We start from the raw sequence: 26,924 nt of genomic DNA, 5'->3' as shown, positions 1-26,924 counted from the left end.
TTTTTGAATTGGGAAAAGAACGTTGTAGCACGTAACGATTTTTAGTTTAAAAGTTATATTTTGGTTGATAAAATGTGATACATATGAGTTTCAAAATGTACTTTGTAGTTTTTCATTTATTTTAATATATTGGTTAAAAGAAACGAAAACAGTTATGTTTGAAATTACAAATAAATTGAAATATGCTTGTGTAGTTTTGAGAAATTAAATTATTCACCCCTGAAATTCTGATAAATTTATAAAACATAAAAGTATCAAAAATTAACATGCAATTGTTATTTCGTGTTGGATACGTATGACATATACATCGAAATGATGTAACGATATGAAATTTTTTTTTACATATTTTACTTTGTTGTCATCCTTTCTAAGTTAATTTAAAACTTTCAATTCTTTATTTTCTTCAAGCTATCAAATGTTTAAAATTTTTAAATTAATTATTCACACAATTGAAAGAAGTTTGTTATAGGACAGTGCATAATAAAAATGCACTTTTAAAAAAGCTATGAAAAATATATGATTATATTTCACATTTTAGAATGAAATCAACTGCGTAATAATATTAAATGCCAGAAATATTTACAAATAAATTTTTTAAAAATTTTATTATTTTCTAGTATAAACTTTTATTATTTGTTCCGTTATTTAAATTTTTTGTAGTACTTTTATGTTTATTTAATGAATAATTTTTTAGGTCACGTCTTATAAACATTACTAACGAAATCTTGTTATGTCAATGACAATGTTTGTAAAAAGATACTGCTGCAAATTAAATATATGAAGTATTCTTAATATAAATATAAAAATCAAGTGACAGAATATTAATTAAATGTAAAAGCACTTAAAAATGATATGTTGGGAATAATTCAACTTCTATTAACATTTACAAAATGTACTTATGCTTTCATAAACCCTCACTCAAATACATTCAAAATAAATCCTTGAAATATGCGTGAAACGCCCATTTAATTAAAGCAAAAAAATTAATTACTCAATTATAATTTTATTCGCTTTAATTCCTGCGCACCTTGTTTTTATATAAGTGGAATATTTTAAATTTAATATTCGGAATAAATGTAAAAAAACGTTTTTTATTTGACAACATATTAAAATATTTAACGAATTGTATACAACACATTCATAATTTTATAAATATTAAAATATTGAAAAACAGAATATTTTAATAATAATATTCACATTAATTACTTGAAGATTATAAATTCTCATAAAAATCATACACTTCAACATATGGTCTCACATGTTCCGTAAAATGATGTTTACGACAAGTAGCGCACTCTAGTGTCTATAAATAAGAACATGTGGTATCATGAATTAACCTCGGAAAGTCATGGCAACGGAACTACACAAATGTTTGATTAATTATTTTTCACAGTTGGAGAAAGTAGATTGCAAATGGAAGGAATTATCGGAAGAAGCCAAACGACCTCTACAGGCTTTGAGAAATCAATTAGAACAACTTCATCTCGTTATCAGGTAACGTCTAAGTACTTTCCACTTTTCCATTAAATTCGTCTTCTGAGATGCTGTGTGATTAAAATGCCTAGAATGGAAACTCGACGAACAGTTTCGTAATGATGTGAAATGTTGATCATAAATTTACCGCCAGATGTCATTGTGTTACAGTGAAGAGACCGTAAATGCAGATCTCTGCAAAATGGAAGAAATACACGAAAAATTGATTTATAAAATTCTCATGGGAATCGACAATGAAATTACACTGCTTTTAGATATTTCGACGCGTTTTAAGAATGTGAACCAAGTAATTTTTTAAAAATTCGATTGCATTTTTCTTTATTTAACTAAGTTATTAGAAAAGTGATATTAAAATTATATTTATTGATTTCTTTGAATTTTTAAATTAAAATATTATTTTAGAGTTTGAAGAGTCGTTTTAAGAAATTGGAAGACGCCCGTAGCAAAGTTTCATTGAGCGATGACACAATAAAAGAGTTAGTTAGTGGAACCCCTTATAGACCGAGATTAAATTTACTTTTAGAGTGGGCGGTGGTTGGATTAAAATATTATGAGGACTTGTATCCTTTACTAATAATTATATTACATATTATAATTTAAATATTAATATATTTTTAGAATTAAAATTGCATACATACTGTAATTAAAATTAGTAACATTTTAAATGGTTTTACTTAACTAGCCAAAAATGTAGATGTCTTCAGATTTACGCAAATATTAATCAGTATAACTATAAAAATGATGAGATAATAAAGAATTTAATAAAGTCCTTCGTTGAGGACAGATATAAGAGAGAACGGATCGATCGTAAGTACTTATCCTTGATTAAAATTCTAGTTAATTACCATTTTTATCACTAATTTAAATTATATATTTTAGAAATATTAGGTTTCACGCAGTTCCTGGTAAAAGAGACTGTTCATTAAACAAATTGAACTGAATAAAACTTTTTTATAAAATAAACGTCTATAAGATACTATATCTTTTGCAGAAATTTATGAAATAAAATATGTTTTTGTCAGTTGTATTTTTAATTCGTCCTTCCCATATTCCAAAAAGAGTATAGCTCGATAAGGAGATGAAAATTTGTGATGAATTATTTTCAAGTTTATCAGAACAAAATATTCTTTACGAGGTGTCTATCTATTACGAAGTCCAAGAAATTAGTAACACGGGAAATTAGATTATTTTACTTATTCAATTACTTAAAAAGATTGTGCAAAAATCTAATATGTATTTCTTTTGTTTCAAATTCTAGTTCCAAAACTTAAATAGTATTACAACGTACAAATTTCTTGATGAAGTCTTAAAATAACTATGTATGACGTCGATATTTTAATATAGCAATATAAATGAGTAATTTTATAATTCAATAAAAAATTCATTTTTTTTTTGTATTTTTAAATCTTTTGGTGCTATAAATGGATCATTCAATTTTCTCTATTGCTATTCCGCTAGTTAACGTCGAGGATTGAAATTTGGTATAAAATGTTCTACCGTTTTATATTGTCGAATAGTCTACTGCCTATATTTAGATTTTAATGCACTTTCATTCTCCCCTCTATCTGGCTATGAAATTTTTTAATGTTATCGATTTAATGATACGACAGTTTTAAAACGAATACAGAAATTTTATATTTTATTATGAAATGATAGACGTCGATTTATTCAAAAAAGAGATCATTCAATAATTAATAATAATTAATAATCAGTAAGTAAATATTTATTTAAAAATTAATATTATGCGTAAACCGCTTAAATGTAGTGTGTAGTCTGACCTAACAGCGTGTTATACTACTTGCCCGACCGAAGGCGTGTTTCTCTACTGAAACAGTGAATATACTTCCCCGTTTGGAACTGACGGCAATGAATAAATATCGTTGCACCAAAATTGTAAACCAATAAATAACATTTTGTCCGATGAAACATCATTGAACAAAGATATTTAATTAAGCCTTTACAAGTCACTCTGGCTTATAAAACGAACGATGAAAAATACGTTCTAAGGAGGAAAATAAATTGCTCGTACTTTCATTTCAATAGAATTTACAGAAATCTACACGTAAACTGTTTATTAGTTTGTAAAGTACTTTAACACTAGAACTACTGAGCAGTCAAGTTGACTTTCTCAAATTTGTCTATGGAAACTCTAAGAGTGCATCTATTCAGATCTCGATTGACACTTAATTCAGGTTACGTACTAGTAAATTAGTTTCTTTAGTCAAAGTCAAAGTCTTTGGTCAAAAAAGCGGCTGTTATTTTTCCGATAAATACGTGTTCTTAGTGTTGTACTATATGTACGTGTTCTGTAATTTATCTTACTCCGATAAATTAGTGCAAAATAAGTTTAAACTAATTACATTGTTTTCCAAAATATTCTCCTTGAACATTACTTCATTTTTTATTGTGTTGTGTCAGCACTATCTAAACTTAAAAACATAAAGTATCACAAAAATAACAAACAACCTTTGTATTAAAGAAGAATTCAGCAATGTGTCAGTTTGACCTATCTGGTCATTCTAGTGTTAATCTGCTCTAGGAATTTAAACATTCTTTCACTATTCGTCAACATAAAAGCATGTTGTTAATTGAAATAGGCGTTAGCGTGAAACGATATTAACGATCATTGCATTATTGTCACCGCGGGTTTACCTCCTTCACCTCATTTATGCGTAACGCGAATAGCTGTTAATGAGGGGAAACAACCACTTACCGAAGATTAATTCCTTTACGTAACACGGCAGGCGTTTATACAGAAAAATAGGCTGATGACCCGTCCTAATTTTTTTATGTTACACCGTATTTAGACATGTTCAAGTATATATAGACTGGAAGAATATATATAAGTTCGTATCGATTCAGTTTTCGTAAAGGTCAAATGCTTCTACTTAACCTTCCACAATGTACCTCTTGCAATTATACGTAAAAATAAAATCCTAGATTTCTAAACCATGTAACTATTACGTTGTATATATTATTTAACAATCATCGTGTCTTCTCTTTCATTTTAAATTAAGATAATATTACTATGAAGTTATATTTTACCAAACAATTCGATTTTTGTTAACAGAAATATATACGAACAATAATTTTGAAATAGTTCGTGTTATTTCCAGGTAAAGTTATATTGTAATAATGAATACAAATATTATGGACTATGTCAGAGGTAGTAATTATACCAAATTTAAATATCAAAATCAACATTATTGAATATTGTAAATTATAATAAAAGTAAAGGAATGTTTATATAATTTACAACTTGCGTCAAATTAATTTTCTTAGCTCGTCTGCTTCAGTCCACATAACAAAGGTATCAGTACCAAATATCGTAAGACAATACAGTTATGTATATTGACATCTATCAACCTAAAGATCGATCTTATTAACAACCAGTGTACTAAATGAATACTCGTATCGTCTTCTGCTCATAGATCATATTGCTGTTACGATCTGTCTTCATCTACAGAAACGTAATTCTGTTATTAACACATTTGAGGCCGGCAACGTAGTCCTAGATCATTTCTAATTTTTTTTTTTAAATAATGGTAATGTAGTCTTACTTCACATACAATTTTTACAAAAGAATGCTGGTAAAATACCCCTACGTTATTTATAATTTTCAAGAAAAAAGCCGGTCACTTGCTTTCATGTCATTCTAAAATCCATAGTTAAGCATTGATAACATAACTCTATTATATACTTTTTATAATTATTCTCTCGCCATTCAGCTATATACCGCAGAAGATTATGTTAATTACCGGGGAGATGGCCAGTTCATTTATCTTGCGTAAACAATTAATACAATTAAAAATACAATCGATATTTTTCCACTTATAATTTGAATCTCGGTAAAACAAGATACGTTGTACAATTATTACAATAATCAACTTTTATAAAATATAAATAATAAAGATATATTGCAAATTATATTAATAATTTATTAGAAAAAAAATTTGTAAGTTAATTAAAGTCTCAATAGATGCGTTCTTGGAGTTTCTATAGAGGAATTTCGAAAAGTCAATTTAATTGCTCGATACTTTTAGTGTTAAAAAGTAAGTAAACAAATCCAGATTTGTCAACTATAGTTTAAAATGGATAATATACCTTCACCAAATAAGGTTGTAAAAGAAAACATAGAACAAAGGGGTTAATCGTCCCAATACGTTATAGCAGCATCATAAATATTCACAGTTTTTGCGAATGCGTTCCGTGTCCCGACACACAGTTTGTCGATCATGGACCAATTTCTCGGCGAACGGGGTGCACGCATATTCCGGTCTGTAGGACACGAAGGCATTGGGGCGCCGGCGCTTGCTATTGATTCCGTTGGATATCGTGATTTCAAAAGTTACCATCGCAGTAGAGGGTGCCACAGTAGCTAACTGCTCCTCGTACCATAAGGAGTCCCTCGCGCTTTTCTTTCTTTCACCCCAGCAGGTCAGTGACGAACTTGAAACAATACATCGTGACAAAGAAAAAATATCGTTTTCTTTTCTTCGATTACGCTGTCGGTTCGCGTAAATCGCTTTGCATCGTGATCCTTAACACCGGTCCACGAACATTCCTCCTATCACTTGAATTATCCCTTCGACCATCCACGTAATCACGTTCAATCCCACGGATACACCGAGAGAAATGCCATTCGTTATGTTACCAAAATATCATTTAAGATTTCTTTTTGTATAAAACCGAATCGAAATGAATGAAAAACGTTATTCGATCGGTGCTCCCGTGACGTCAATGGGAAAAGTAGTTATAGTACATGTTACTTGTGTAGAATTACCGCCCAATACGTTAGCCGATATCCTGTGGGCTAATGGAACTATTTGCTCGATACAATTACATCTTGGAATCCCATTGTTCTGGGGATGTTGATCGTGAAGATTGACTTTTTTTCTGTTAACGTGTGCCATTTCTTTCTGTTTTTGAAGAATTCGGTTCTTCTTTGGAGATTGTGCTGAAACGCAGAAAATTGGGGTAATGATCAGTGGCTAGTGGACAATGCTTCGAAAAAGTACACGATTTCGGTGAATTATGTTCGCGGAATATTATATGATTCTTGATTTGCTCTCGAGGTACTTCGCATACGAGGTCAGGGACGTAGGAAAGCTGAAAATCAAACATTTCTCCCTCTTTTCGTGTCTCTTCCTATCTAGTGGCGGTTTCTTTGCTTACAATTGTAATGACGTTTCTGCCAAGTGCTTTTCTTAGATGACAAAGAGGGCTTAAGCGAGAGATCAGTTATCGACCCATTGTTTTATTTTCTATTGTTTACTTTGAGTCCCCCTATTATCTTCGAATATTCTTCTTTTTAAAACTCATTGTTACGTGATTACATATGAAGTTCCTTTATATTTATTGAAATTATGTTGATTTAAACATTGAATGTTTTAGCGATACATTTATTTTAGAAGTGGATGAATGATTTTGTAAAGTGGAATTGTACAATAAATAGTGCATTTATTCAGTTAAATTGACAATAAGGCTTCTGACATATAACTATATGTCTCCGCAACCTTTTCCTATGCAAATTCTGATGACTTCAATGAGAGAGCATATGAAAAGATTAAGATTATGTGAGAAACAGTGCTCGCAATCTGTTTGGAAGGATTTGTGAAAACTAGTCATTCTATCTGTAGAAATATATTTCGAAAAAGTGTTTTCTATGGAAACATTTGTTTCCCTCGTGTTCGGTGCTCACTATAGATTTAATCTAAAAGTTACGACCAGGTTTATGTCACTGTAATAGCGAGCGTGGTTTTTTGCGATTAGGTGTTACACGCAGTAAAACACGATCGGTGAATGTTTCGTGTGATTTTTGATAAAAATATCCTATAATGAACTCAAGTTATACTACTGATCTTAAATGTTCGACGATAGTATTATAAAGTATGAATTCGAATCATAAATATAATCAAAATTTTTGTCGGAGATCAATTCGAATTTAACTTGATTCTCAGAATTTTATAAGATTATGAAAAACTTTCACGTAGCAAATTAATATTAGCATATTATATTCGTGTATTATTATTAGCAGTATTATATTGATATTATTGACAGGAATATTTCAACACAATACTTTAATTAATTCATTTAAGTTTATAACTTTATTGTATGCAGTTTATTTAATGTAGCAACTTTAAATTAGTTTTTATACAGTTACATTAACCCCTTGTCCTACCCTTTATTTCTCAACTATGATTGATAGAACTACTTTCACATTACTACTTCATTTAAAAAAGAGAAAAACTATCTATCTTTGCTGTAAACTATAATTATTAGTAACAGAAGAATAATGTTTAAAGCGAGTTCAAAAGAATTGAGTGGTATTTATGTTTGTTAAATGTTTACAACTTTCACCGCCAGTCTGACACGTTGTTATACAGTAATGGATTAAACTGGTTACTGGTTATACCCGTTTAAAGAATTTAATTTTTATTATTTCCGAAGAAAATATATGGAAATTTTGTTTATTTTAGCTTTAAGAAGCTACTGATCTCGTACATTTTATTGACTAACTTATCTTTGTTGAAGTCCTGCTTTCTTCTGTGATTACTCTAAAGATAAATAAATAATTATTTAAAATTTTTATTTTCAGCAGGATGGAGTTCATAGGCGCGTGTGGCACTTCCGTTTGATTCTTGCAAAGAAAGAAACCAGTGGTCCTACTACAGTAAGAAAGAATGGCGAACACGGCCCACCTCGTCCGCCGGCAAAGCTCGCGCGATTTAAAGCCCCAAAAAAGCGTTGACAAACTTGAAATGAAGGAGATGCGGGGGAGATTAGTGGTGGAGAGTAGGAAAAATGTCACTACTGCCAATTACGGTGCCACGAACGCAGCCTTTGAAGACTCCAGTCCTAACACAAAGGTAAATATGTTTTGAATATCCATTTTTATACGAGTTTCTTTTCAAAAGTTTGTATAAATCAATATAAAATACAAATAAATCATAAATTCATTTTTCAATATCTTGCATGAAAATTTATAGATAGATAGATTTTTATTCGTTGGTTTGTCTTCTTATTTATCTTCATATATATCTATATACTTATATTACGCATAGAATGCAATGAAAGGAAGAGAAAAAACTACTTTAAAGTAAACAATTATGTTGATTTCCAATCAAGTGACTGAATACATTGCGAAGTTGAAAAAAATAATTAAAAACAAAAATTACCTGAAACATGTTTCATTTTTACATCCTTCGGTGTCTTATTATTGGATTAAAACTTGTTTGGAAAAAAAACGTTGTTCTTTTCATTTTCAATAGTTTTACTTTCAATATTGAATTCGATTATTCGTCGTGCACATGCAAATTGTAAAATTGAATAATTTCTTTATATATTCTTTATACTACTATTAATGCTACTAATTAAAAAAGTGTTTAATATTTTAATAATTTCTAAAAATAATTACATTTTGTAATAATATTAGAAGCATTGCTCTTTTTAATGATACTCTTTATATGTTATACATTAAAGATGTAACATTAATTATTGATATGAAAATTTGTTGCTATACATGGTATACAGTTACGAATATTTGCTAATATTCCAGAACAAATTAGGAAACGGGGGTGGGGGAAGTAAACTGGTTAATAACGATGGGAAAACAACTTTTCGACCGGAAGCTGGTGAGGATGAGCGGGAAAATTGGGATAGTAAACTCACATTTTTATTAGCAACTGTTGGGTATGCAGTGGGTCTCGGGAATGTATGGAGATTTCCATATCTCGCTCAAAAGAATGGTGGAGGTATGTTACAAAGAAACTAGCCCTTTATTCTCTCTATAAAAAAAAACATTTGTCCTTCAACGAAACTGCAAATTTTGCGCATCCAAAAAAGTTTCATAAATGAATCAAGATCTTTGGAGTTTAACACTTAAACACCATGTCGGTCATCGATGACCAATACTTCTGAGTTGCTTAAAAACAATTATAATATGAAAGATGACCGATACTGAATAAAAATATTTAATAGCATGAATAAAAGGATAATAGTGTAATGCAAGGATTGTGATGTCAAATAATTAATAATTGTTCCTACTTATTTTTTCCACAAGAGAATAATATTTTCGTGGCATTTAATGTATTAATAAAATCATCAATAAAAAGAAAGTATTTTTATTTCGCATTTATTCTTGAAATTTTATTGTTAAAAATGGGAAATTGCATAAATAACTGTAGCCTATTTCGACGTTATTCGTGATGAAAATATTCTGAAAATATAGAATTTTGAAGAATGAAACACATTAATTATTACATAATTGCATATTAATGTAAATATTGTTTTATTTATCTATTATCATGGTTTTAAAAACAGGTGCATTTTTAATCCCATACTTCGTGATGCTGGCTATCGAGGGTATTCCTATATTTTATCTGGAATTGGCAATTGGCCAAAGATTACGGAAAGGTGCTATTGGTGTGTGGAATCAGGTGATTGTTACATGATACATGGAATAACATGACAATTTACAATCGAAATTTCTTTGAATATCCATTCACAACCTACATATTATTTTTATAAAAGGTTTCTCCATATATGGGCGGTATAGGAGTAAGCAGTGCCGTAGTTTCCTTTAACGTAGCTCTGTATTATAACACTATTATCGCTTGGTGCCTCTTCTACTTTGTTCAAGTAAGTCATCAAATTATTTCTTATCAATTGTAAATAATATTATACCTTCAAAACACTGAACTGTACTAAATTCCTAAATTCTAAACTAAAACTCTTTCAGTCTTTTCCTTGATTCTTAAATGTTTCTTAAATATTTTCTACTAAAATATTAGATAATTAACACTAAAACTACCGAGTATTTACTATGACTGATACATACTTCTTACAGAAATAATAAAAGCATATCGTTTTCCAAATTTCTGCTGATATTCATTACATTATTTAAGTGAGGCTATTAATTCTTTAAAAAATTTCGAATATTTAACGCTCTTATGAGATCAGTAATTACAAAATAAGAAAATTAAAGCCAGTTAGTTCGTTTTGATTTCGATACAGTAAATCTACTGTTAACTCTTTGCGAACGAGAATGTTTTACACTTCTAACATTGTTTTTCATAGAAATCTGAATAATGCATCGAAGTCTTAAATATTAAAGAAAAAAACCACATGTTAATTTCTTGTTAGTTGAATAATTAAATTATTCATTTGGAGTTTCCGATTTTAAGTATCGAAACTTAAAGTCGCCATTACGACGGCATTCGACCGCGAAGGGTTAAAGGCAACGCTGGTAGTAAATCTGTTGACCGCTGAATTAACGTTCGCTGCGATATTACGGGAGTTTGCAATTTTCATCGAAAGTTTAACCACTAATAGCTCTAATAATGAAATGTTCTCGGTGGCAGAGTTTTCAATCACAGTTACCGTGGGCAGAATGTCCCAACGTATACTTCCAAAATGGCTCGTACGCTCCGGAACCTGAGTGTGTGGTGAGTTTGGTCAGACTAATTCGTTTTCCGATTAATTAAAACAATTACGTTGCAACCGATGATTGTACCTCAGGTCAGTAGTCCCACACAATACTTCTGGTATCGAACGACTCTGATGATATCAAAGGATATCAATACACCGGAGCTATTCAATTGGAAAATTGCTCTGGCGTTGGTGATCGCTTGGATTCTCGTTTATATGTGTATGATCAAGGGAATCGCGTCTTCAGGGAAGGTATTCTTTTAAAGTATTCAACGTCGAATATACGATTTTATAATGCAAGAACTCGTGGAAGCTGAAGCGTCGAGTTTTAACACATTCGCATCAAACAATTTTTGTTAACCTCTTGCCCTATGGTTTTTTTCTCAACTGTGATCAATATGACTACTTCGTCGTTAATAATTCATTGGAAAAAGAGAAAAATTGTTACACGTTGTTATGAGGCAAGGAGTTCCTATAAAACGGAGTATTTTAATGATATAAAAATATTTCAACATATGTACATTAAAATTGCGATAATTGTTTTAGTAATTAGTATATAATATAATACAATATAATATAATATAACATTTTATTTAGTATCTTAACACATTCAGATTGAGAAATGAGAATTCTCGTTTTTAAAATATAAGCGTCGTTGTCGAGTGAATGTGTTAAAACAACTTTATTAATTTAAATATCTTTTATAGGTCGTGTACGTGACTGCCACATTTCCATACATCGTTCTAATTATTTTCTTCTTTCGCGGTGTCACTTTGACGGGTATGTCCGATGGCCTACGCCATCTTTTTACTCCAAAGGTAATGTACAATATTCGTTACAATGTATTTCAATTAGTAGCATACTATTATCTTAATGAGATGATGATGCAGATTAAGTTGAATTTATTGGTTTTATATTTGAGAAATAAATCAATTTTGTTTAAATCATAGTACACAGTAAGAAACATATATTCTTAATAGAATATAATAATCTGGATTCATAATTCATTAATATGTTAGTTTTGTATTCAAATAATAAATCAGTTTTATTCAAATTATAATACACAACAAGGAACACTTATTCCTAATAGCATATAATAATCTGGATTCGTAATTAGTTAATTTACTATTGTGATGATCACGGTTCAAAATTAAAAATTTTTAGCTTGCATTAAGTATTGTATTAACATTTATATTTTCAATTTATCATATGACTTTGATGGATATATTGCCTATGGAATGGTCCTGACTATTTTTCTTCTTTCCAAAGCTCAATTTAATATAGTAGATCTCTGCATAAAGGCAACGTATTAATTATTCATTTCATTTTTATATTTCTATCTGTTTTAAAATTTATTTGTATCACGTGTAAATGGCACAATTGCTTTGTCATCGCGTAGACAGTTTGAGATTCCGTGTTGCTAATTATTTAAAAGGAAATTTAATCACTTGTATAACATTGTTTTCGCATTATTATAAAATGAAGTTACTAAATAATTTAAAAAAATGTTTATAATTCCAATATGTCAAATTCTGGTTTAATTATAAGAAGTGTAGGAAGCTGTCGCTTTAGCTTTTTCAATCCACAAATTAGTGATTAAAACGTTTAAGTGATTGTAAAACTTTTGTTTGCATATAACATTTGTACCACAGAGTTAAAATTTTATAAATATTTCGTTTTTTTATTTCTATAATAGAATTAACGAATTTAGTTTTTTTAGAGGTTTTATAATAATTATAAATAATTACAATATCCACATCAGTTTCTAGTATTATCATTACTTATGTATATATACTGAATTATTTTTATACAAAATCTATTTATGATTCCTGTTTTGAAAATATTATTTAAGAACATTTTTGTTTTATTAACTTTCAATAATTGAGTATCTACTTTAGCGTTATTAATGTTATTAATAAATTATTATTTTAAAATTCATATAATTTTGCTCTAATATATTTCCTTGTAAAAGTAAATGAGTGTTCTTTTTACGGGAATTATTTGCAAAATATGACTTTTAAATATGATATTTCACTTTTTAAGCATCGTTAATTACTTGAACACCATTATTTCCAATATTTTCCCTTCGAGTGTACCTCTAAATCTATATTTTCATATTAACATTGTTATATTATACGTGTTCAGTACAAATTACAACAAAACATTTAGAAAATATTAGTCAGTTATTCTTCACTATATTGAATATTATATTCGTATTTCATTAACATATTTTCTACCAGTGTCACAAATTTTTATTCAAAATCATAACACAATGAATAATATTCAAGATATATGTGGCTCTTCACTGTTAACATTAAAACTACCGAACAGTCAAATAAACTTTCTGAAATTTTTCTATAAAAACTCTAAGAGTGTTGCTATTAAGATTTCTATTGATCTAAAATTCAATTTGCGCAGTGCTAAATCAACTTCTTTAATAATTTCTCAGGCAATCATCTGTTACCTTTCCAATAATTGCAAAAGAAAAGAAATTAGGAATTGGTCATTTTGTGAAATATATACACTTCAATTCATATAATATCATTAGTTTCAAGTTTATCGCCACAGTAGACAATGGCAGCGAACGTGTTAATGAATTTGTTAGAGTTATTTATTTCATTTGAAGATTTAAAAATAAACTTTATCTAAATTATTATAAACGTGTAATTCCGTAGTCATGTTGGATGCTGATAGATAGTGTCCTCATTAAATAGGTACAATATACTTTCAAAATTAGCGTAGGCTACTTTTTCAAATAATAATATAATTTTCTCAGTGGTGGAAAATAGCAGATCCAGTAGTTTGGTTGGAAGCGGGCACGCAGATATTTTTTTCGCTTGGCTTGGCGTTTGGTGGTTTGATAGCGTTTTCGTCTTACAATCCTGTGAACAATAACTGCTACCGGGATGCTATTATGGTCAGTTTGACGAACTGTTTCACTTCGATGTTTGCAGGGATCGTTGTGTTTTCTATCATCGGTAATTACCTCTACACTATTCAAATTTCAGGCGTTGTTCATGCATTGAGGCGTACTAACGCTTTTATACGGTGGTTGTAGGATTTAAGGCGACTATGGTCTACGAGCAATGCTTAAAGGAAAGGAATGCCACTATCCTCAACGTATTTGGGCAGATGAATAAAATACCAGACGAATTACCAATCGCCGGCACACTTTTAAACATTACAACGGGAAATGGCACTTTGGACAATTTAATCATGCCCGAGCTACCTGAGTGTGATCTTGAAAAAGAGTTGGATAATGTAAGTTTATCGTTTGATATACGTGTTTCATTTTTGTTTATGTTGGTTTTGTAATTGAATAATAAATCAGTTTTTATATAACTGAGATAGTAAATAAACGCCACGTCTTTTCAGTACAATAGATTGTGATGTAATGAGAAACTACGTGAACTCGTTTTATAAATATTGTCATGGAGATTGAGATCCATTTTTATTTTTAATGGATTATAATTTTATTCAGTCGAGTCCATAGATGACTGTCATTGTCAATTCTATTCTTAATGGTTAACACTAGAAATACCTTGCGTTTATCAAAATTGTAACAACAGAGTATTTTTGGTTTCTTCACGTATTCATTTTAATATTCAAGCGAAAATATTTATTGTTAAGATCATTTCTGATATTGAACACCTTTTTTCTGAAGAGTTTTCGTCCTTCAAGAAACATATCACTATCTAGAGTATTGAGACTTTCGATATTATTGAACCCTTATGCATAAAGTTTTTCTTGTCTCAAAAAATAATAGAAGTATTCCGCGTGATCAAAGTTATCACTCGACCATGTATATCATTGCACTCTTTTCCTTTTCTGGTCGCTTCACCTTGTCCCACTACTCACCCTTTCAAACATTTTCCTCAACCCATCTTCCATTGTCTGCATTTTTCTTTCTTTCTTCCTCCTTTCTGTTTCCAATACTCTGTTCTTTTCATTTAATTTTCCTTTTCATTTTTCATTTTGAATCAATTTTCTTGAAAATTTGAATTTCTGCTGTTTAACCTTCTGACCCAGTTCTTCCCACACTTTCTTGTCCTTATCATCTTATCATTCTTTTTATTTTCCTCGCCATCTCAATCTCTCTTTCTCTCGTTTTTTCTCATAGATGAACATTTCATATTTTATGTACAATTACAGTCGGCATCTGGTACCGGCTTGGCGTTCATTATTTTCACGGAGGCGATCAATCAGTTCCCTGGAGCGCAATTCTGGTCCGTGTTATTCTTCCTGATGTTGTTCACTTTGGGTATTGATTCCCAATTCGGTACTCTGGAGGGTGTTGTCACAAGTATCGTGGACATGAAGCTATTTCCGAATTTGCGTAAAGAAATCCTCACTGGTTAGTATTATTACATTCTGGTTAACATACAACGAAATTAAATGTAGGGTTTATATTTAGTACTTTTGTGTTAGGTGGCATTTGTCTGGTGTGTTGCATAATATCAATGGGCTTCGCGCACGGTGCTGGTAGCTACGTGTTCGTATTATTCGACAACTTTAGCGGAAATTTTCCTTTGCTGATCATTGCCTTCTTCGAATGTGTCGCTGTGTCATACGTGTATGGTTTAAAAAGGTAAGCATAAATAAGTTTTATATTGTACATATATGATTGAGATATAAAATATAAAATATAAAATATAAAATATAAAATATAAAATATAAAATATAAAATATAAAATATAAAATATAAAATATAAAATATAAAATATAAAATATAAAATATAAAATATAAAATATAAAATATAAAATATAAAATATAAAATATAAAATATAAAATATAAAATATAAAATATAAAATATAAAATATAAAATATAAAATATAAAATATAAAATATAAAATATAAAATATAAAATATAAAATATAAAATATAAAATATAAAATATAAAATATAAAAATTATACGCGCTTGCAACTAAAAATTACAACAAACACTACTATTACCGAATAACAATTGCAAATAACAACGTTCGATAAAAGCTACATTATATTCTACAGAATACTATAATATTGTGTAACATGCATTTGATAATAGATTTTTGTTTGTTATTTGTTCCTCAGATTCGCCGATGATATCGAATTGATGACCGGTAACCGTCCAGGTCTCTACTGGCTGATCTGTTGGAAATATCTCAGCCCGTTGGCAATGTTAAGCATTTTAATCGCTTCCATCGTGGAAATAATTGTCGATGGAAGCGGATATCCAGCTTGGATCGCCAGCAAAGGTATCACGGAGAGACACGAGTGGCCAATGTGGGCGTTGATTCTCATCGGTATTCTCATTCTTGCATCTGTTCTTTGGATTCCTACAGTCGCCATTTGCAGGTATAGCTTCATATTCAAACATAATTATCTTCAGTTAAAGGAATAACGTAAAAAAGAAAATTTTCAGATTTTTCATTAAAAATGATCATACTACTATTTTTCATTATAAATGATCATATTACTGTTTTTTTTTCAAAACAATTGGTATTAGTTACTTGTCAAAATAAAACAAACTATTAACACGTTTGCTATCAACGTAGAAAAAGATGATAACATGTATGTAGGAAATCAAAATTTGTTTTCTTAAATATCATTTGTATTTTGTGAAGACGATACGTTTTGTTTAACACTACGTTTACGAAACGCGTCAATCTGACGCACATTGAATTTTATAAACATTATTTGATAAATGTTTACGTTGATACTACATATTACGAATATGTATCCTAATTGTTTATTTTTGAATCTCTAATTTACAAGGTCCAAATGGATGGACAATAATTTTTCTACGAACAACAAAATAAACTGCACAATAAATGCCCGTAAACCTAGTATTAATAAAATATTATGACCTTGAAAGCTGCTGTTAAAATAAGTGCTGGTAGCAAATGGATTAAAAAGATCCTGATAAAAGCTGAACATCTATTCATGTCATTTGTTATCCAATTTAGACTCTTTGGAATACTTATAATCGAAGATAATGAGAAAGCCTGGTTCCCAGCGGCTGATTTGAAAGAATTTCATGGAATCGTGCCTCACGAAGTTACGCCTGCTGAAACATTGTTGTTCTGCATTAGAAGCGATGGATCCGAGGGACTCTGTTGCCCGACCGGTGGTCCCAGCGATGACGACGAAGATCTCACCTAGGAATGGTTATCGTCGTTCACGTTGGAATAGTATGTGTTTAAATGGTTCATAAACCAGGAAACAGCGTTTCTTCGATCCATTTTTCGCATTGATCTTCAACGCACCCTGTCTTACTCCGCATTATAGCCGCAAATCGTAATTTATCAGCATTCATTTTAATTCTAGGCTAATTCCGGGTGAGATGGCCCGACCTCATTAAAATTGTCAAATAGTTTCAATTTTTTTTTAGTGATATACTGAATCTTGTACAGATACTTATTTAACTATTCTATTTAAATAGATATATTTATTTTTATAAATATATTTCACTTTTTGTCAGGTATCAATAATATTCATGATGTATTAGTTCCTCTTTTAAAACAGAGTCATCTCTCCCCGACTTACCCCATAGAAAGGTACAAAGGTATATCGTGTCAATTACTCCAATGAAGAAACATATGGGTGATCTGGCCTGTACGTGTATTACATTCGCCGAATTTTTTTAACCGATTTTCTGTTTTATAAAGAATACAGACGACAATTCGAATTCGAAAGAACCAACGAAAAGAGAAACTATACAAGATCGAGTTTCATTTTAAGCATGTTTCTCCGCTGTTTTTTGAAGTTTCTGAACCATTTCGTAACACGCACACATGTCAATAATAATCCAGATGATATATCGTGATAAAAAATGTGCAGTATATAGGTAATTTCCAATAGCATGACGAAGGATGAAAGAAGTAAACGCGAACGAACGAGAAACTGGTGAGTTCGATGTAGATGACAATACAAAGTTCGCGTTTCGGATTGAACTTGCAGTTTCTTAACGCATGAAGATGTGTTTGCGTATAATACATCTCAGTACCGTGTATAATTATATAATTCTTTCTTTGATCGTACGTTACATTGCGTTTAAAAAATTACATAATAAAGAAAAGAAAAATTGCATTATAAAGAAAAGAAAAATTACATTATGAAGAAAAGAAACATTGCATTACAAGGAAAACAAAAATTGCATTATAAACAAAACAAGAATTAGAATAATAGAAACTGAATACGAAGCATCATAATATCATAAGATATGATATAATCGTATTAAAACGTAATGAAACTAAAAATGTAACAAGCGACGAAAGTAAACGTGTGAAGTGTCAGCAACAGATCCGCGTTAAATGACATAAACTTACGATACATTTTAAAATATGTTTCCAAACTGCTCATTACGAGGTGTATCATACGTACACGAATTATTTAGTGCGTAATATACCATCTTAGCATTTGCAATACATATTCGTAAAGGTCAACTTAAAACAGATAACGAATCATTGAGAAAGGAAATTGAACTAGCATAAAGTTAAAGTTAGAAACGAGACACGTTTACTCTTAGCGATCGCAAGTTACGTGAAATGTAAGGATAGAGTAGGAACCGTCCAATGGGCGTGAACAGAACGTTCCCGAATCATTTACTCGTTTCCGGTTTTATAAGGTGTCTGGCAGCTTTACTCCTGATTGGTTCTCGGTAAATTAACATTTTTCTTCAAGTTCCATACGGAATCACGTACAAAAATTTCTAGTAAATAGTTAACCCTAGACAACTGAATTTAAAACAGTATTACTCTGTAATTAAACATTCGACTCATAGACTACAAACGAAGACATACATATCTTTATATTTCTTCTACTTATTTTAAACAAAGTGGATAATACAATTTGACGCTAAACGTACCACGCTCGGTCGAATCACTTATAAAATGATACTTTCAAATAACAAAATGCATCTATAATTTTCTGTTCTCGTTAAAAACAAATCAAGATATATAATCTTTTTGTTATTATTCAAAAGTTATTTTGTGCATTGTTTCGCAAAAACGTGATCAGTAGTTAAAGTCCCGATACGTTTAGTGTTAAGATATGTATTATTGGTTTTTAATTGAAAAATAGAAAAACATTCAAAGTACCGTTTGCAGTCTTAGCATATGTTAACCTGTTAACTGTGGAATTATAGTATCAAAAATCTCTTGTTTTGAAAAATAAGTAATTCATCGTTGAAAGAATTAGTATCATTTCAAGTTTCGAGATGACGCGTATGCTCGTCAAACGCAGTTAACCGATTAAAAGTGTGCTCCCAAATTCGAATTCGCAAAATTGACAAAGGTCGTTAAATTATTTTGTAGAATGTCAGTTATCTAGGCTTAAAAAAAGGGTATCGACAGCCTTCTATCGGATCATATCGTATAACTTTTTCGGACGGAGTGAGGTAGATTTTAACGGGCGATGCGTGTTCTCACTGAGCCCTATCACTTCAATGATGAGTTTAATAGTCGATCAATTAATTTATCAGAATTGTGACATATCTCACTTGTCGAATGAGAATCGGGTATTTTCTAAGCCGACAATAAGAAGAATATTTATCGTATAGAGAGAATTGATCAGCAAGATTGGTAGTAAGATCATCGATAGTACAACAGGGACGATTAACACTTAGCCAACCGAATTTATTTCTTGTTTGGTATTTAGTCAGCTTTCAACTGGAGAAATTTGCAATTTATTAATACTAACCATAGCGGTAGTTTTACTACCATAATCAGTCAAATAACTGGCTACAAAATAAAAATAAACAAGTCAGATATATTTTTTTTTAATGGAAACAAAAACAAAAGGAAAGACAAAAGTTGAGGAACAGATTAATTAGACAATACAGGAAATCATATAAAGTTAAATAAACGAAAGAAAATACGGAATTTTAAATCCAGTCATTTGACCGGTCCTTGGTACTGTTAGTGTTAACACATTCGCGACCGGCGAAGCCAAATTTTTCGCTTTTCTAATACTCATTGCTGGTGAAAATGAAGAAAATCTTAAACTATTCGCCGCAAATATCTGACGTTGAAACAGGGATAAAAATTCGAAAATTCCTTTTGAAATATTAATCTTGTAACGATCTGTTGTTTGAAATGAAGTACTTTCCGTTAAAGAAGCCGCAAATAGAGAAGAGCAAAAGAATCAAATATTTTGAAAGTTATTCTATTGGATTGATGCAAAAGTTTCGACGTTTTTTTATAAGAAATGAAAGAAGAGTTCTCAACTATTCGCAAAACCAAAACTAAATAAAAAGGAAGAAAGAAATGTCCTTTATACACATTATAATAGTTTGCAAATAGATATTATTTGTTTGGAAGTAAACACTTGTTTGTTAACCACGTACAAGAAACATCAAAATTGTTCCATCAACAAAATATTTGTAAAAAGGCGAATTCGCGTCAGCGGTCGCGAATGTGTCAAGTACCTTCCTTACTTTTATGAAATACAATCTTGAATGAAATCTGTTGAACGAATTCAATTAAAATGAATGAAGAAGGTTGTAATTATATGGTTTCTTCTCAGCCGGTTGCCTAAGTGTTAAAATGGGAAAATGAGGGAAATGAACGCATATCAAAAAAAAGATATATCAGACGCGTAAATTTATTTGCAATTTTAGCGTGGGCTCGTCAAGGAGCACTCTAATATATAAGGACAATAACAAATTTCATAAGACTCGAGGTTGAGGATACATTGTGCGACAATAACACAATTTAATCGATTAAAATGAATCTATTCGGAAATTCGGCAATACGGTCAATGTTTACACTGCACTTCTTGCACATTCACAGAGGCCTATAAAATCGTGAAGTTGGCGCGCCGAATCGAAGGAATAGCATGTTTTCTTTTGATACTTCTATACTTTAATGGTACAGAATACTTGCTAACTATTCAGGGAAACTTGATTGGTCAATAGTGTTGAAAACAGAATATCGATTTACCTTAAAAAGAAGGTTTTGACAAATATAGGTTGGCATGTTAATCGTTAATCATTTTCGATTCTTCTTTGTATCTCAATGTTAGATCTAGTAAATAATAACTTTTACTTGCTTTCTCGAAATTTATATCTGATTGAAGTATATTATTTTATAAGAATTCTTTTATTTTATACTATTTTTATATTGTTTCATAAAAATAACTTTATTATTGTTTAGTAATACTCCAGAGTGTATGGTAAAAGTTTCTTACAATTTATAATGTTCAATTTAAAGCTCATACTGCTATAATTATTAATAATTGTTCATTCACATTATTAATTTAAATGAATTCAAATTAATTTTCATTATTAATTAAAAAAAAGTAAAAAATAAATATCGTTAAAATTACTAATTCACCGATCTATATGAAGAATAATTACTCTGTCGTTTAATAAAATTTATCAACTGATTACTCTTTTGACCTCTGGTTGAAAAATACTGTGCATAAGTGTCCGTATTAAATAATTCTTTTCAACAAGACATTTATATCATGCACCTAATGTAGAACATTTTTCGAAAAGAAGATTTACATTATAAATCGGTCTAGAAGACGTGTTTGTCTATTCGAATATCTAAATTGACAATAAGGATTGAGTACGATTAGCGGGCGGATCTATTCCTTCGATGAAAAGGATTGTCTAGCAGCGAAGACTAGAGGAATAGTGAGATGCGCTCAAATCACGTCTATTTGTACTTCGGATCTCTCTATTTTGTATGTGCGCTTTTGGGTATGGTCTTACCCCTTTCTAACAAATTGTTGATCACGAATCTGTTATATTACGAACCGAAAACAAAGTATTTCGTAACACCAGGAATAGGTAAATTGGCCATCAATGTGAACGAGAGAATTTATCCCCGTTTTCAATTAACTATAGCTATACCTATTTCTCGTTTTTAAACTACATACACTCATATGGATCGTTCTTTGTTTATCAAGAAGGTGCTAAACTGTAATAACATAAGAGTGATTTAATACGAAACGATAATAACTACATTATATATACATATTATATATATTATATCGTTAATGATATGTCGTTAATGATAGTAATCGTTAAGATCCTTTCACTCGATTAAACGATTATATTCGACAATAATTCTGTTGCTCCTAATCGGTTAGTGATTTACATATATTCGCATGTTACGTTTATTCGTATGACATAGATCAGCTGTAAATAATTGTTGAAGTGTCTTTTAACCTGTAAAATGACAATAAATTGCGGACGAGGGTTTGCCACGCAGAACGAGGAACGAAGTATCTCCCTAAAATGGATAGTACAAATTTTTTCTTTTACGATGGAACGTTTCGTGGCGCGGTTGCGTTTGATACGGAACATTATGGAATATCAGACAATAAACTGGAATAAAATTTCGTTTCTCGTATCTATAATATATTCAACTCGGGCCTCGAGCGGCTATGTTACAATAAGCACTGCGTTGAAGTTTCATAAGCTACATGTTGTATAATTGTACTAGTGTCATTCAGAAATTATTGGAATATTGTTAGTCTGTAGGGAGGAGTTGATTCTTCATCTAAAACACATTCAAAAGGTAAAATTACGTTTTTCGTGTATACCTTCTTGTTCGTGAAAACTTAATTTTAAAGTTGATCTGATATGGTACTTTGGTACAATTTGCCTCAACTTTTTGTGCTTTATTGATTATTCTTTACCCTTCTGTTTATACTAATATTGTTTATTAATAATGACAATAATATTTCATAATGTCCTAATATAAATTAATATTTAAAATTATTAATATTTTAAATTATAAAGCTACAAATGTCTATTATGAAAAACAATAATTATTAAAGTATATACTCATTGAATAAATGTATTGGAAAGCTTCCAAGCCTGGCGAAATCTCAAAATGTTGAAGAAAGGTTTTTTTGAAAATCTACGTGCATTCAAATTTTATTTCACCTCTTTGATACATTTTTATATGTCGAATCACTTCTTCACTGGTAGTCGTAATCTTGATAAAAACACTTATATTCGTGATTGAAAGACAAAATAATATAAGTTGTATCTTCCCACTTTCGAGACATAGTGGGTTAAAGTTTCCAGTATTAATGTTTTTCGTAATAAGTACGTAACAATTATGTAATTGGTTTAATAATTACAGCTGCTTTGCAATTTTGATTCACTTATTTTACGCATTCCAATGTTTGTGTGAGTCTTTAAATATTTAATACTTAATATTCATCGTACTCTTATTGTATAAAGACAAATTTTTCTAATTCGTTCTTTTAATTAAAATATTACAAAACATTTACCTTTGTTACTCTGGTTAAGGTTTGAACTGAAATTTAAAAGAAAATCAATATTAATTTCAATAAAAGTACAAACACAAATAAATAGTAGATGTTTATGCAAATGAAAATTATTATTCATTAATTCACAAGAAATAGATTAAAACTACAATTATTTTTTTGTATTAAATGTTCAGTTAGGTGGCATATAAATGAAAAATTGTATTAACTTTAAATGAATTTGTTACAATACACCGTTTTGAAAAACAGTGTATGCTACAGTACAAATGTATAAAAGTTGCAATCTATAACATAAAAAATTATTATAAATTAAGCATATTTCTCGAGTTATATTGATCCTAACAGCGAGTGAGATTTAATTGTTACTCATGTATCTTAATGATTTTTCGAATGGTTTATCTTATAAATAATAGAATACGCTTAAAAAATTGTGTATCGAGCGAACGGCGGGTTAATTTTGCCCCGTAAAGGTGTTTCTTTCCTCCATGACATAAAATAAATATGAGAAACAAATATTAACAGATTCTGATACACATTTACAAATTTAAATGAATCCGTAAAATGTATTCATTAAAAGAAAAAAGATTGAAATGAAAAAGTGTTGTTAATATAAACGCAATATTAATATAAAGATAAGTATCTTTCGCCATCCACAAAATTTGGAATGAAAAAAACTAAACGATTAACTTTTACTTAACCATTAATCAATTAAAAATAATTTTTAACGTGTTTAATTATCATCTGTTTCGTTTCCAAAATAAGAAAGTGTTTTATAACTTAAATTTTACTAGTTTTTTTTTTCACTAAATACTGTATTATTTTATATTTAGTAAACATTCAAAAACCTTAAATATTTAATTACTAATATTTTATAATCTGAAATCTCCTGTTTTGTTTCTACAATACTAAAAATTGTTGGTTCGTAATTTTCTGTAAAAAAGACAATAATTAATTTTTTTGTTCATTCATATAACTTTTATTGTACTATATCAATTAATAAATTGAATTATTTCATAACTTTTGACATAAGCTTGTTTATGATCTCAATAATTCTAAAATAAAAAATTTTAAATCGATAATTATTATGGGTCTGAGAATTTATAATATAATACTTGCAGGGGCAGTCTTAAATTATAAACATTTTCTTCAGAATAATATGTTAACTAATGTACCAATATTGGCAATATTAATATTTAAAATATCAATATAAAAACAATTATATTGTTACAAATATTATAAGTATGTTAATCACTAAGTAACATAATAACATAACTTCAATATTAAGGGTCAAAATCAATCCGATGTCCGCTCAAAACTGTAAATTAACAATGTATATAATTCTCGGTTCACAGAAACCGAGTCAATTGATTTCGTCTTCTCTATATTGCTCAACTTTATTATCTATATTGTATTTTATTTACACACATTTCACGGTACGTCTTATAGAATCTAAATTTTAAATGGTACGCTACATACAAATTTCATTTCTTACATTTAAAACTAAATTATAGGAAATACTATTTTAAAAATGTTCAATTTTAATTACTTTTTATTCCATTAAATTGCTCATCATTAAAGAAATTCGTATGTAACATTTAATGGCACTAAGTTACTTAAGTAATGTAAGCAAATTTAAGTGCAGCAAAACGAATTGTATTTGACGATAGAAGGAAGGTTCAACAATAAATTCAAATAATCACGACAAAATTTGTCATAAATGTTTCGAATACAGACAGATTACGAAACACAAAGGGAAATAAATTGATGAGCTTTCTCTTCATGCATATATTCTTCCTGTTTGAGCGTGCACTGTAGAACAGTTAACAGAATTCTACCCAATTATTATATAATCGTTAGAAAAAAGGGGATATATATTGTTTAGACGAACAAGATAACGATGAAGAAGCTTATACTTTTACAAATATTTTTCCGTTACAAATAGAGAATGTTCTATAACAGTATATTCTCTTACGCCTCTTACTTGAATTTGTTGAAATTCGTAATCCGTTTGCAACCGCTCGAGGCTTAAACGAATAACATTAAGTGGTGTGAACATCAATATGGCGAATGAACGATGTCAATAATATCTATCAATACTATTTAGGGTCTGGATTAGGTAATTGCACGCTTAATTAATAATAAAACGAAAAAAAAACGGTAATACCGAGTTTTATAGTGAAATTTCCATCGATTGAGATTTTTCATCGATTGAGTAAACATTGTTACGTTTCTTCGTTATTTTGTTGTTGATCCAACCGGTTTCGGTATGTGTGTACGAAGTTGTGTGTCCATCCATATTAAAAATGCAATTAAAGAGTGAACTAAGAAGGCTGTGTATCCGGGAGTGGAACGAGAGTGTGGGCTACAAAATTAGTTTTCAGAGATGATTCGTGTTATTAAAGTTTTATTCACGATACATCGTATCAGATAGCCAGACCTCGATGTAGCTTATGCAATAAAATAAATAAGGTACACAGATGCGGAAGGTAGCTAATGTTATAATTAATTATATATATATATATATAATATATAAAGATAAATATAAATATATATTATATATATACATATACATATACATATATGTAATGAGTATATATACACTTATATTACGTATACGTAAAACTGTACATATATATATTGTTGTCAGTTGAATGTTAAAATAAATACCGTGCGTGAATATGGACCTGTAATTGCATTTTGATTAACCATTTAGTTCTTTCATCGTTCAGTTAATTGTCACATAACAGCAAGATAATATTATGAGATATATTTAACTAAAGCTTAATCAGTTTTAACAACAGTTTTAATAGATAAATTGTTAACACAAAATGAACTCCCGTACTCATGATTTCACGACTCAAACATACGATAACTTATTTCTTATAATTCTTTGATATAATTCTTTCTTGTCATTCTTTCTTGTAATTCTTTCTTATATTTCTTTCTTGTCATTCTTTCTTGTAATTCTTTCTTATATTTCTTTCTTGTCATTCTTTCTTGTAATTCTTTCTTATATTTCTTTCTTGTCATTCTTTCTTGTAATTCTTTCTTATATTTCTTTCTTGTCATTCTTTCTTGTAATTCTTTCTTATATTTCTTTCTTGTCATTCTTTCTTGTAATTCTTTCTTATAATTCTTCCAATGTTCCTTTTTTCTTCACTTAGATTTAAACTCAAGAAAGGAAACATCCACTAAGGAATTAGTTTCGATTGCGGTAATATTAATCCATTGGTTCAGGGGGGAAAGGTTGATAAATACAACCACCTCCCTGGGTCTCCACTTGCAGCAACCTCCACGTGATGAGACCTGGGCAATTATGTACCATTATCCGTATTACAATATTTTCTGTAAAAGGATCATGGCAGGCTAATTTTATAATTTAAATGTGAAATATGCAATCATCAGCAGGTAGACACTATTTACGTTTTTTGTGGAGAGCTATTTAACTTGTGTACTTTTTAGTATGTTCACTATTTCAGCGTATAATTAAAGTATGTAGAAAATTGTTCAAGCTCGAAGCAAGGAGAATAGTTAGATTGTATTTATTCACGGTACGAAGTATGTACTTTACAGTTAGTGATTAAAAATTTGGTGGAAAATAATTTTCAAAATTTCTATGGAATAGTTCTGAATTTTTCAGATATAAAAATTAATTGTTTGAAAAATAATAAAAACTTCACAGATTATATTATGCAAGTAAATTATGTACTTTTCAGTATCCATATTGTACTGTATTGTATTTTGAAATTGTGAACTACATTTAATACTCT

The 26,924-nt window shown here is 29.7% G+C and overlaps 1 protein-coding gene and 1 long non-coding RNA gene across 4 annotated transcripts; one reads left to right on the top strand and one right to left on the bottom strand.

Moving 5' to 3' along the window:
• Positions 1-1,342: 1,342 nt before the first annotated feature.
• On the top strand, positions 1,343-25,763 carry LOC116424250 (sodium-dependent neutral amino acid transporter B(0)AT3). Of its 3 annotated transcripts, none has more exons than XM_031970391.2 (14): positions 1,343-1,494; positions 8,093-8,363; positions 9,053-9,248; positions 9,817-9,932; positions 10,027-10,134; positions 10,857-10,940; positions 11,014-11,175; positions 11,631-11,741; positions 13,700-13,901; positions 13,982-14,184; positions 15,076-15,277; positions 15,352-15,511; positions 15,997-16,260; positions 16,872-25,763. In XM_031970391.2, exons 2-14 carry the CDS (start codon positions 8,178-8,180, stop codon positions 17,065-17,067), a joined length of 2,190 nt encoding a protein of 729 aa, XP_031826251.1. In that variant the 5' UTR covers positions 1,343-1,494; positions 8,093-8,177; the 3' UTR covers positions 17,068-25,763. The 3 variants fall into 3 exon arrangements, with proteins under 3 accessions (XP_031826251.1, XP_031826248.1, XP_031826249.1); XM_031970388.2 differs by lacking the exon at positions 1,343-1,494 and adding an exon at positions 5,859-5,931 and having other exon boundaries at positions 16,872-25,761; XM_031970389.2 differs by lacking the exon at positions 1,343-1,494 and adding an exon at positions 5,866-5,931 and having other exon boundaries at positions 8,096-8,363; positions 16,872-25,761.
• LOC143174733 (uncharacterized) lies at positions 25,280-26,696 on the bottom strand. Its single transcript, XR_012999000.1, has 2 exons — positions 26,578-26,696; positions 25,280-26,499 (listed from the first exon to the last, which is right to left on the bottom strand). It is a non-coding gene; the product is annotated as an uncharacterized LOC143174733 (long non-coding RNA).
• Between the last annotated feature and the right edge of the window lie 228 nt (positions 26,697-26,924).

Source organism: Nomia melanderi, chromosome 7 (genome assembly GCF_051020985.1).
Source record: "Nomia melanderi isolate GNS246 chromosome 7, iyNomMela1, whole genome shotgun sequence".
Taxonomy (NCBI): Eukaryota; Metazoa; Arthropoda; class Insecta; order Hymenoptera; family Halictidae; genus Nomia; species Nomia melanderi.
Note: the sequence above shows the minus strand (reverse complement) of the source record. Positions and strands in the feature narration are given on the sequence as shown.

Coding starts and splice junctions, on each gene's coding strand:
- LOC116424250 (XM_031970391.2), top strand. CDS start 8,178: ATGGCGAACACGGCCCACCTCGTCCGCCGGCAAAGCTCGCGCGATTTA. Junction 10,135..10,856: donor GCCTCTTCTACTTTGTTCAA/GTAAGTCATCAA, acceptor TCTCGGTGGCAG/AGTTTTCAATCACAGTTACC. Junction 14,185..15,075: donor TTGAAAAAGAGTTGGATAAT/GTAAGTTTATCG, acceptor GTACAATTACAG/TCGGCATCTGGTACCGGCTT.